Genomic DNA, 12,032 nt, shown 5'->3' on the forward strand with positions numbered 1-12,032 from the left:
ATCCAAAGGTTGAATTCCTAGCCATGAGATCACTAGGTCAAAGAATACATGCATTGGAGTTCAGATAGAATTTGTTCAATTGTCTGGGATTATTTTTCCTTTGTCAAATAAGATGATTGAAATAGGCTGGAGGACCTGTGAGGCCCCTCTGTAATTTGGGCTGTGTGTGGACCGCCCCCCGCCCTGAGTGCGTGTTCACTCACACAGCCTGTCTCTTTGTGACTGGGAATGCCACGAGCTCAGGCAACGGATGCTGCAGGTGTGTCTGGCACATTCTCTATTTCTCTCTAATGACTCCTCCTCTGGCTGGCAGGTTGATGGCACTGCCCCAGGGGGGAAGGAGTTCATGCCAACCACTCCCTCCATCACCACGGAGACCATATCAACCACCATGGTAAGTAGGACCCAGGAGGCTTCCCTCTCTGACCAGCCCCTCGCCCCCTGAAAGGGCCAGACACAAGCTAACAACCCACAGGAAATCCTCATCTGGCCTCACTGCATCTGGCAGGAGACATACAGTTAAACTTTTATTATTTGGTACCGTAGTTGTCACAGGATGTCCAGTCAGACGTCAGTTTTCCAAAATGTATAACGTGAGAGGTAGAATCGCTGAGTCTTGGTTATCTGAGTCATCTCAGCCACGGCAAGGCTAGAGGGAAGGTGGTGGTATTTGATTATTGACAACACATGAGGATTGTGCCTGAAAGTCCTTCCTGAAGACCCATCATGTTCTTGTGTCTGGGGCCACTTCCTTGCTTTGGTCGGTAGATGGCGTGTAGTGACCCTAAGTTGGAAGCTCAGGATTTTGGACCATCTCCCAAGGGACCCTGTGGGTCTGCTACCTGTTTGCTGTCTGACCCATGGAGGAAGGTCCTTGGCCTCAGTGTCCTCATCTGTAAAATTGGAATAATCCCCGTTCTGCCTGGTTCACAGGTTCTTGAGAGAGTCCAGTAACATCAGATCCTTTAAGGATGACATAGAGTGGATAGCATTTGGCACACAGGTTTTGCTGCCAGGCAGTGTGCTGAGAACCTTGAATGGATGATCTCATTTGGTCCTCACAAAAAATGTGAGGCGGGTGCTCTTTTTTTCTCCACCTTTTACAAATGAGGAAGCCGAAGTTCAGAGAGGTAAAGTGAGTTCCCCAAGGTCACACAACCAATAAGTGGTAGTGCCAGGTCAAACCCAGGCATTCTGACTCCAGAAGCCCCACTATCCATCTCAACTACTCTGCTCTGCTCCCTCACCCTGACCATTGTGAACACCGGCTGCCGTGTGGGGCTGAGGCTGGGGCTGGGGCAGGGACAGGTATCAGGGCCCGGGCAGAATCTGTCTCGAGCTGTTGGGAAGCTGTTTTCAAATGCTTTCTCTTGCCAAACCCCTGATATACACATAGGAAGAGAATTACATTAATTTAGACTACCCAGCAGGTAGGTTTTGAGTAAACAGAGATTTTAAGACAAATAAAGCCAAACCAGTTACCAGCTCACACACTTTTCACTGGTCGATCGGTTCCTCCTCTCTCTTCAATCCTTTATGGCGTGGCATTGGGATGCTTGTAGGGCTAAATTTAAATTTGTGCTATGGTGAGTAGGTAGTTATGTCATTCATTTACCCATCCATCCATCCATCCATTCATTTGTTCCAAAAAAGATTTATTAGTCTCTACTAATCTGCCCAGTAGGGGGATACAGAGTCAAAGAAAACACACTGCCTGCTAGAATTCATTCATCCAAATAATAATCACAGGCACATTTAATTGTTTAGGTCCTGGGCACACAGTGGTGAACAAGGCCCAGCTCTCCCACTTGCTGGCTGGATGACCCTGGGCAAGTTACCTGAACCTCTCCAAGCCTCAGTTTCCACTTCTGTAAAATGGGATGGGGGGACAATGATAGCACATCCCTCAAAGGGTTGATGTGAGATGAACCAGGAAAATCTATGCAAAGCCCTTAGAGGAGGGCTTGGCACATAGTGAGCGCTCTGTAACTGTGAGCTGCTATTATTTTTTCCTGCCTTCATAGAAGAGTGTAATCATGCCCTCTAGGAGCAAAGGGAGGAGAGGTATGGGTGATACCCCTGCCAAGAGGGACCAGGGAAGGCTTTACCTAGGCAGTGACAGCTGAGCTGTGCTTGAAGGATAAATTAAGGTGCAATCATAGGAGAAGGCATTCTAGGCAGTGGCAACAGCAGGTGCAAAGGCAAGGATGTGAAGAAGCATAGTGTTCGGGAGAAGGCAAGTGGTCAGTGAAGAGAGATGTCAAGTGTGTGAAGAAGGAGCAGGAGGAGAAGAGGCTGGAAAGGAAGGCTGGGTCGGGGCTTGAAGGGCCTCGAAGTTCACAGTTCATCCTGGAGACAATGGGCATCACTTCAATATTTTAAGTAGGGGCATGATGTCATCAAACATGTGTTTCTGTGTTTTAGAAAGATTATTCTAGCAACCTGTGTGGAACATGACTGGAGCAAAAATTCCTTCCTTCCCTCTTTTCCTCCCTCCTTCCCTCCTTTGGCAAGTATTGATTGAACACCCCCGCCGTGTGAAGTGCTGTGCCAGGCACTGTGAATCCAGCCCTGAAGGAGACAGACAGTGGCCTGAGCCCACATGCCTTTGGTAGAACTAGTTCAGGGGCTGGGGCAGGGCCAGAGTCTGAGGAAGTGGATGCTGAAGAGGGAGATCGGGTTAAGGGATACCTGGAGGGAGGAAAGTGCAGGATTTGGTTGTTGATAGAATGTTCAGGTGACAGAGGGAAAGATGGGCTGGTGATGCTGCTCACTAGCCCAGCTGTTCTCAAAGTGCGGTCCTGGGAACCTGTTAGACAAATTCTGGGCCCCACCTGAGACCTATTGACTCAGAAACTCTGCATCGGGGTCCAGCAGTCTGTGGTTTCACAAGCCCTCCAAGTGATGCCCCCAAGTCTGAGAAGCACTGATGTAAATGGAGAGCACTGGAGGAGAGCGCTCCTTAGTGGCAGGTATGTGTGGGGGATGGGAGGGGGCAGTGAATTCCATTTTGGAGTTGATGAGTCTAAGGTGCCTGTGGGATATTTCCAAGGGAAAATGCTAGGAGACAATTAGTTGTAAAGGTCTAAGGTTCGAGAAAGATCTGGGCTACAGATAAAGGGGACAATGTCCTCGATGAGGCAGCAGAAGCCTTGAGTGTCTGAGGGGGCCCAGAGAGAGGGTAGCAAGAGAGGAGAGCCCTGACTACACAGGAGGAAGGGTCCAGAGTGGCAGTGGTGGCATTGCCTTGGCCAGGAGAGGAGCTGCTCCTCCTTGAGGCAGGAGAGAGGACTGGCCAAAGATACAGGAGAGTCAGATGGAGCAGATGGCACCTTGTTTTGAAAGACTTGTGTCTCCATTAGTAGCCTCTGTTTTCAATGAGAAAGTGGAAGTGAGACTTCGCCTGGGGAAGAGGGAGCACTGGGAGAAGAAGAGGCTTCAGGGGAGAATGGCCAAGAGTGACAGTAGGATTCAAGGGGCTAGTGGCTCTTTCCGAAGCTGGGATGCCAGGTTAACCAGGTCACTGACTGCTTTTGCTTGAGGCAGGTATCGGAGGTAGGCAGGGGCAAGGCAGAGGGTTTCTGTCCTCACCCATCTCCTGGCAGGCAGAGATCCTGATCTAGTATCTTGCACAAACCGGGACTGGGGTTCCGCCCACTGGGGAGCTGGAGAATGGACACAGCTCTGGGCCCCTGGACAGACTAGGCTGAGCCCTGAGATGGTGCAGAAAGTGGGAGGTAGAGGCGGGCAGCCAGGCCCCTTCCCAGATGTGGGCCAGTAAGTCCAGGGCCAATTCCAGGAATATCTAGCAGTTAGAATCCACGTTAGGACCAGGAGAGCTGCCTCAGGGGCAAGAATCCCGAGGGCAGAGTGGCGTTGCAGGAGCGTGTTGGACTTGGAGTCTGACAAAGATGGATCTAAATCCAGGCTCTGTCACTAACTTGCAGGGGGACTTGGGCAAGCCACTTAGTATCTTTGGCCCTCTGGCTTCTCAACTGTAAAACAGGACTATCAGAACAATTTCCTGCAGTTGTTCTGAGGATGAAGTGAGATAATACATCCTTAGCATAATACCTAGCGCCTAGCAAGTACTCAGAAAACAGTAGTTATTATGATGTCAATAGCCAGCCTATACTCCTATATTTATCCTACAGATTTCTATTTGCAAAGTCCTTTCTCCTCTGTTAGCCTCATCTGGGAGTGGGGTAGTGATCCCTTTTTCAAAAAAAAAATTTTAAGGCTTTATTTTTTTTAAAGCAGTTTTAGGTTCACAACAAAATTAAGAGGGACATGCAGAGATTTCCGATATACCCCCTGCCCCCATATGTGCATAGTCTTCCCCCATTATCAGCATCCCCCACTGGAGTGGGACATGTGTTACCGTTGATGAACCTACATTACAGGGGTCCCTTTCCATAGGTGAATCCATGAGGCCCAGAGAGTGGAGGTGGCTCTGCCCCCAGGTCATGTGGCTAGGACGTGGCAGGGACGAGAAGAGAACCTGAATGTCTCAGCTCCTTCCTTTGTTAGTGCTTCCAGAGAGCGATACCATGTCTTGTTCACCACAGTGTCCCTAATGCCAGGCACTCGGTAAATGTTTGTTGAATGAGTGAGTGTATGAGGAAGTGTGTAAATATGTGAGTGAGTGGGTGACAAGTGAGAGGAGACTGAACTGAATGATGCCTTCAGCTCTCTGCTTCTAATGTCACCACTCAACCTTGTGGCCATGAGAGCTATGTGGCCACATGCACCGGCCATCCTGGGGGCCCGCCCACCTGAGACCTGGCCATCTGAGCACTATTGTTTCCCCAGGAGAACAGTGTCAAGTCCGGGAAGGGGGCAGCTGCCATGATCCCAGGCCCACAGACGGTGGCCACGGAAATCCGTTCTCTTTCTCCGGTAAGTGGTCAGGGCCAGCTCAGGCTAGGGGACTCCACGCTGCCGTAGGTGGCCCACAGCAAGTGCAGCATAGAGTCCAGGAGGCTGCCCTAAAAGTGCAGCACCGGGAAGCTGCATCATTTTCAGATGCTCACAGGGCTCCCCGGTGCCCACCAGAGTCTCGTCCATTGCCCTCCACTCCACACACACAAGCAGGGCATTAGCAGCGTGAGGCTGAAGTGGCCCCTCCGCGTGGTGTGCCTGTGATATGACGGCTCTTTTACATCTGCTCTCCTTACTGACCAGGAGGAGCAATGCACTAAGAGTCCAGAGGCTTGGAGTCGGGGCCTGGCTCTGCCAGTGGCTGTCCCATGAGACTGAGTCTGTCACTGTGAGGTCTCTTGCAGCTCCCACATTCTCCAAGTCTGTCCTTCTCATCATCCAGCCCTGGCTCTGATAGGATGGAGGATCAGGAGGGCTCTATTTCCACCTTGGATCCTCTGTTTGTTCTTCTAAGATGCCAGAATTCTTAAACTCTAGGGTCTTAGTAGGATTCTGGGCCTCAGGAATCTCGGGTTCTAGGAATCTTAGATTCCAAGGATTGAGAATTTTGTGGGTCTAGCATTCTGAAGGTTCCAGTATTCCTGAATTCTTAGACTCAGTGGTTCGAAGCATCTTGGCTTCCAAACTTCACCTTCATGGGATCCCTACTCGTTCCTTGGTTTACCGCACCTTCACCCCACCCTGCAGAGCCCAGTGTCCTCACTGACCCCCGGGGTGGGGGGTGGTTATATTCTGCAGATCATCGGGAAAGATGTCCTCACCAGCACCTACAGCGCCACCGCGGAAACCCTCTCCACCTCCACCACCACCCATGTTACCAAAGTGAGTAGCAGCAGGGTGCCGTATGCCCCCAGCCTGGCTGCAGGGCTGGAGAAGGTCATTGCCATTGCTCTGCCTTGTAACATGGACAGAGAAGAACTGTGGTGTTCCCAGTTTCTGGAGTGCTGTGTGCTTTGCTCTGTGCTACAGGTTGTCCTAAGCACAGACTCTGTGTGTCCTACACACAATGCCCTTCAACATTGACAACCAGGCTGGGGGAACCATCTCTTTGGAAGTAACTGTGAATCATGGTGTTTCTGCCTCGTACGCCTTAAGTGCTGGAGGGATTTAGAGGGGGCTGATGTAAGGAAGGCTCAAAAAGTGAGGAGGAGACTTCTGGGAAAAGTGGGGTTTGCACAGGGTCTTGGAAAGCCAGGTAGGACTTGTGAGGGAGGAGAAGACAGATGCAGATGTTCTAAGCAACTCAGAAAGTGTGGCAGAAACTGCCTGTGTTTGCTTATTCGTTCACCAAGCAAATGTTAGTGAGTGTCAACCTTATGCTGGCCTCTGTGCCAGGGGCAACTAGAGGGACCATAGCGATGCATGTTGTGGGAAACAGGAGAAGCAGTCTCTGTCAGCAAGCGGCAGCATGCAGGGAACGTAACTTTGGGAAATTAGGTTGGACTCAGGGTAGGGGAAGCAGAATAGAGACAAATAAGACAAATCCCAGAACAAATGTGACAAGGGAGGGCCTAAGTCTGAGAGCCATTGAAAAGCTGTCAAGGTTTTTTAATTGGGGAGTGGCCCAGTGAAAAGGGGTTTAAGGAGAGGAGTGTAGGTCCACCAGGATGTGCAGGTAGATGGGAGAAAGGAGAGAGAGAGTTATGGAGAGACTAGGGATGGAGGGCTGGACCAGGGTAGGGGTTGGAGCTGGGGTGGAAGAGGCAGAGCCAAAGAAGGCTGACATGTCAGCCGTGACTCAGCCAATGAGGACACAGGGCAGACAGTCTGGCCAGCATGTCCACACCCGAGTGGCCAGCAGGAAGGCAGGGAGGGGCTAGGCCAGGGACAGTGACCTGGAGGAGAGAGGCCAGGGAGCCGGGTTGAGTTGGAGGTTCTGCAGAGCCATCAAGGGAGAAGTCGGTAGTCAGCACTGCCCCTGTATGCACACGAGCTGTCCCAGCCCTGCCGCTCCTGTGCAGGACTCAGTACCTCTGCACGTTCCCCAGAAAGTGCCCACTCTCACCAAAAGCATTAGTGAGCAACGCTGGCTTCACTGAAAGCTTCACGCTTCACGGGAAGATTTTCCATCACACGCCCCACCACACACAGATCAGATAACTCTGCTTTGCAAAGCCTTTCCTGACCCTGCCAGCTGGGAGCCCCCCCCCTGCTTTCTGTCCACTCCTGACTCCAGCAGGGACTTCCCTCAGCCACCACCCTCCTTCAGTATGCCCCACAATTAGGTACTGCCCCATCTTCTACTTCTAAACTTGCACCCAAACCCTGGCCCTTTGGGGAACAGTGGAGGTTATAGTGTCATGAATGCAATTTTCTCTTGTAGTTTTGTTTGAAGTCATTTAAGGTAGGACCTTGTCACCATTCACATTTCATTCATGTGTTCATTCAACAAATCCACATTTAGCGCCTGCCCTGGTCAGGTTGGACAGGGGACTGGGGGAATTGGGGATCCAGAGATGAACAAAAGACAGCCCCTGCCCTCAAGAGCTCCAGCCTAGTGAGCAAGGCCAGGTCACACACACAAGGTCAGTAAGGGAAGAGAGACCAGAACCCTGAGAGACACAAACTTGGTGCTCGGAGAGTACTGAGGCAGGAAGGCGGAAGGATCGCCAGGTCAGGGAGACAGCATTTGAGCTGGGCTTGGAAGACCTGGAGGGGACAGTCTGGTAGTTGAGGGAGTGGAGGCAGACAGGCAGGACATGCAGTCTGAAGTCCCAAAACCAGAAAAAGAAAAACTAAGGGAGCCAGGAGACAAGATGACTGCCGACTCCGGCCTTGCCCTTGAGAGATGCTTTGGATAGCTGCCCTGCCACAGCTGCTGCCCCAGCAGACCCCAAGGCTGACCTCACCTCCCTCTCCTTCTGCAGACTGTGAAAGGAGGGTTTTCTGAGACAAGGATTGAGAAGCGAATCATCATTACTGGGGACGAAGATGTTGATCAAGACCAGGTATGGGGATAGGGATTGTTGTTCCGAGTGGCACTGCCAATCCCCAGTCCCTCCCATATTGGGTTATCTGTGGACAGCTGCCCTTGTGGGCAGAGATGATGTCCACTTCCTGCTGACGCTGTCCAGACAAGGAGCTCCCAGGGAAGGGGCAATGAATGGGAGCCAGAAGGAGGCAGAAGACCTGAGCTCTAGTCTCTCCCTTTTATTATTTGACTACTGCCCCTCTCTGGGCCTCCGTTTCCTCAGCTGTGCACTAAGGGGCTTGTTGGTCTCCATGGTCTCTCCCGTATTTGATATCTATAGTTCCTCACTCTGCTTTTCTTTTTCACCAGGCCCTGGCTTTGGCCATCAAGGAGGCCAAACTGCAGCATCCTGACATGCTGGTAACCAAAGCTGTCGTATACAGAGAAACAGACCCATCCCCAGAGGAGAGGGACAAGAAGCCACAGGTAAGCCTTCTGAGGCTCAGCACCCATGAGGGGGAGGAGGGAGCAGGAGCAGGATCCTCTTGGGTCGTTTCCATCTGAGAACCCATCAGATGGCTTGGTCCCTAGTGAGGCACTGACCCTCCCACACACACCTTCCTCGTTTGTGGCTTAAAGGAGAGAGGTAGCTCCCCTAGATACAGTGAATCAGAGTCTGGAGGGGAAGGGAGACTGGTTCCTTGGCTTCTTTGGGGTTTCAAGCCCCAGATCCAGAAAAGTGAATCTAGAAATGGTAAGAAAAGGGGAGAGAGGATTAACAGCGGATACTGAGGTGGGACAGATGGAAGCAAGCATAACCTCATTGGCGTTGCCTATAAGCTGGAAGCCAGAAAAAGTCCTACCAGGTCTAGCGCCACATTCCTGTCCCTGAGTCTCTGTCTCCATCAGAGGTCACTGGATGTTGCCAAGCTGAGAGATGATGACCAGAGCCCTTGAATCCCATCTGTCTTGCTAGATTGCAAACCCTTCTCAGGCCACCTGGGCCCAGAATCTTAGGGGCCCCAGTATTTTCCTCTTTCCTTATGGCCATCAGTGCCTTGGTGAATAAGAGGAATGAGATGGTGCAGCAGCAGATAGGCCTGGCATCAGCCTAAATTGGGGAGGGGTTCTTCTGGCCCCTTTGGAAATACATGAATTTTGTCAGACATGTAAAACAAAATCTCACCGACATCGAGTTGAGTGGAAGAAGTCAGACGTAAAAAGTACACACAGGATGAGTCCATTCATAGAAAGTTCAAAAACAGACGAAACTAAGCAACAGTGATTAAAGTCAGAATATTGAGTAGTCCTGGGATATGGCACTGACAGGGAAGAGTCACAAGGGAACCTTCTGGGGTGCTGGAAATGTCAGCATCCTCAACTGGGTGGGCCACATGGGTGGATACATATGTAAAAATGTGTCCGGCTCTACACTTAGATTTGTGCACTTTACATGGTTTACATATTATACTACAAGGAAAAAAAATCCATCTCAGAGACCCCACCAATAGCAGGTCATCTCTTTGCCCTCTTCCCTGATGAATGAAACCAGTGTCTTCTAGAAAGATACAAAAATATTTCTTTCTCTTCCTTTGATCACCACCCCCTTCATGTCAGAAGAAAAAGCAGTGAAAAATCTTCCCGCTACTTTGAAAGGCTGCTAAACCCTGGTGTAGACCAGTGCTGCCAAGAGAACTTTCTGCAACAGTGGAAATGTTTTCTCTGTGTTGTACAATATAGGAGCCACTAGCCACACGTGGGTATTGAGCACTTGAAATTGGCTAATCCGAAATGAGATGTGCTTTAAGAGTAGAATATGTGCCAGATTTTGAAGATTTGATTTGGAAAAAAGAATGTAAAATATCTCAATAATGTTTACATTGTTTATATATGGAAATGATAATGTATGGATATTTTGGGTTAAGTAAAATATCTTATTAAAATTAATTTCACCTATTATTTTAGTTTTTACTGTAAATTAAAAACTTAGAATTTTAATGTAGAAGTTAAAAATTTTTATCTGTGAGGGGCCAGCCCAGTGGCACAGCAGTTAAGTTTGCACGTTCCGCTTCGGCAGCCCGGGGTTCGTCGGTTTGGATCCCAGGTGTGGACATGGCACCACTTGGCACGCCATGCTGTGGTAGGCATCCCACATATAAAGTAGAGGAAGATGGGCATGGATGTGAGCTCAGGGCCAGTCTTCCTCAGCAAAAAGAGGAGGATTGGCAGCAGTTAGCTCAGGGCTAATCTTCCTCAAAAAAAAAAATTTACCTGTGAAATTTTAGAAAACTAGAAATATCTAGAAAATTTAGAAAATATTGTCTCAAAAAATTTTGTTATCTAGAAAATTTTAAATTCCATATGTGGCTCGCATTCTATTTGTGTTGGACAGTGCTGGTCTAGAAGTGCAAGCTGGTCCCGGGCCAAGCCTACCTGCCAGCCTTCCTCAGCCTTTCAGGCAAATTGTCATTCCTGTCCCCTCAGTTGTCCAGTTATTCTTGCTTTTTGTCCCCCAGATCTCAGAGTGGGAGAGTGGAGGTCACACAAGCTGGTGCTGAGCTGGCAGTATCACCAGGGGTGTACAGAGACTAGAGAACCATTGCCGTAAAGTCTGATTTAGAAGCACTGGGCCAACACCTGAGAATCTTTATTTATACCTTGGTCCTTAGGAAGTCCATATGCAGCCAGGTGCAGGAACCACTGATGCAGAGAACTCTGTGCTGGGAATTGGGACCTGGCTCTAGTCCCAGCCATTGTACTGACCGTGTTTGTGACCATGGGTCAGTTTCTTGCCTTGTGGGGACTCAGTTTCCACATTTGCAAAATTGAAGAGATGGGACAAGCCCCTTTCCAGTTATAGTCCTCTGGCTGTTTCTTTGCTTTGCTAGAGTGTCGTGAGCTTCTCATATCTTCTCCATTCCCTGTCTCATTCCTCCTCATCTTTCCCGGAGCATTCCCAGCCAGACCCCCAGGCTTCTGCCTTCCCATTTTCCCTGGCCATTCAGAGCTCTCATCCCAGCCTCCACATCCTGCCCACCTCTCCACCATACAGCCTTTCACGTCTGCCCACCTCACTGCTCCCTTTGCTGTCTCATTCCCTCCTCGTTATTTCTTTGATACCATTGTCCCACGCACCACCATGCTCCCCCCCTCTCTCTCAGATCCTCTGTAAAGGTCACCTTGTTTATGTTGCCCTGGAGAGACAGAAGTTTCTCCTTTGCCTTTTCTGCCCACATACTTTACCATTAGTTATTGCCAAGTAGGAACCACCTCTGAGTCCTAATACAGTCAGACTCACTAATTCTGGGAGAATGGTCTGCTCTGAATTAGAAAACACCTTTTTAAAGTGCTTGAAAAATGTTGGCTTAATGGATGGATGCATCTTGGTCCCCCCAGGAAGAGTTCTAGGGTCCTGCAGACGTGGATTTGAATCTCAGCCCTGCCTGTTATTAGCTGTGTGACTTTGAGCAAGTTATTTAACCTTCTCAGCCATGCTTCCTCATCAGCCAAATGGCAGTGAGGATCATAGTAATAACAATTGCTGTAATTTATGGAAGGCTTATGCTGCACCAGGCACCAGGCTATGTGCTCGATGTGAGTACTGTGATCTGCTCATTCATTTTACAAATGAGGAAACTGAGGCTCTGAGACATTAGGTGACTTGCTCACAGTCGTGGAGCTGGAAACATGCTGGATTGATTAGAGAGTAAAACCTAATCTGTCAGATTCCCAAGCTGCCCCCTGGTCTTACCCTCCTTACCACACTGACTTTCATAGTCTCTGTGTCATAGCGTCACTGCAATTATATGCATACTGTAGTCAGCACAGTGCCTGGCATATAGCAAGTGTTCAACAAAAGTTAGTTATGACTATTATTACCGTCAACTTAAAGTAGGCTCACAAAATGCAGCACGTTGGACTCTGCTGTCATAAACCAAGAAGGTTAAATTATAATATGGTATTGTTTATATGTCCCTGTTACTTCTGAAGTGTCTGTAGGCTTTTGATGACATTTCACACATCCAGAATCATGTTTACACTGACCTATAGGGCTGGCACTTAAAGTGCAGCCTGCCACTAGGAAAAAAAAATCCTCAAAAGTAGCAGAACTGAGTAGAAAGAACACACCCAGGCTTTGGAGCCAGAAACTCCTTGCTAGCAGTCTGCCCAGAGGAACCTC

The 12,032-nt window shown here is 49.5% G+C and overlaps 1 protein-coding gene across 40 annotated transcripts in view; it reads left to right on the forward strand.

Annotated features, from left to right (window-relative positions):
* The window catches only part of EPB41L1 (erythrocyte membrane protein band 4.1 like 1), a 117,509-nt gene that overhangs the window by 100,154 nt on the left and 5,323 nt on the right, over positions 1-12,032 (forward strand). For 28 of the 40 annotated variants that reach the window (XM_070485866.1, XM_070485842.1, XM_070485845.1 and 25 more), the window contains 5 exons: positions 314-394; positions 4,813-4,899; positions 5,680-5,763; positions 7,809-7,889; positions 8,222-8,338. In XM_070485866.1, coding sequence (XP_070341967.1) covers positions 314-394; positions 4,813-4,899; positions 5,680-5,763; positions 7,809-7,889; positions 8,222-8,338 — 450 coding nt within the window. The remainder of the gene's footprint in view (positions 1-313; positions 395-4,812; positions 4,900-5,679; positions 5,764-7,808; positions 7,890-8,221; positions 8,339-12,032) is intronic. The other 12 variants (XM_070485860.1, XM_070485870.1, XM_070485841.1 and 9 more) reach the window with 2 other exon arrangements.

Source organism: Equus asinus, chromosome 15 (assembly GCF_041296235.1).
Source record: "Equus asinus isolate D_3611 breed Donkey chromosome 15, EquAss-T2T_v2, whole genome shotgun sequence".
In the NCBI taxonomy this organism is placed as follows: domain Eukaryota; kingdom Metazoa; phylum Chordata; class Mammalia; order Perissodactyla; family Equidae; genus Equus; species Equus asinus.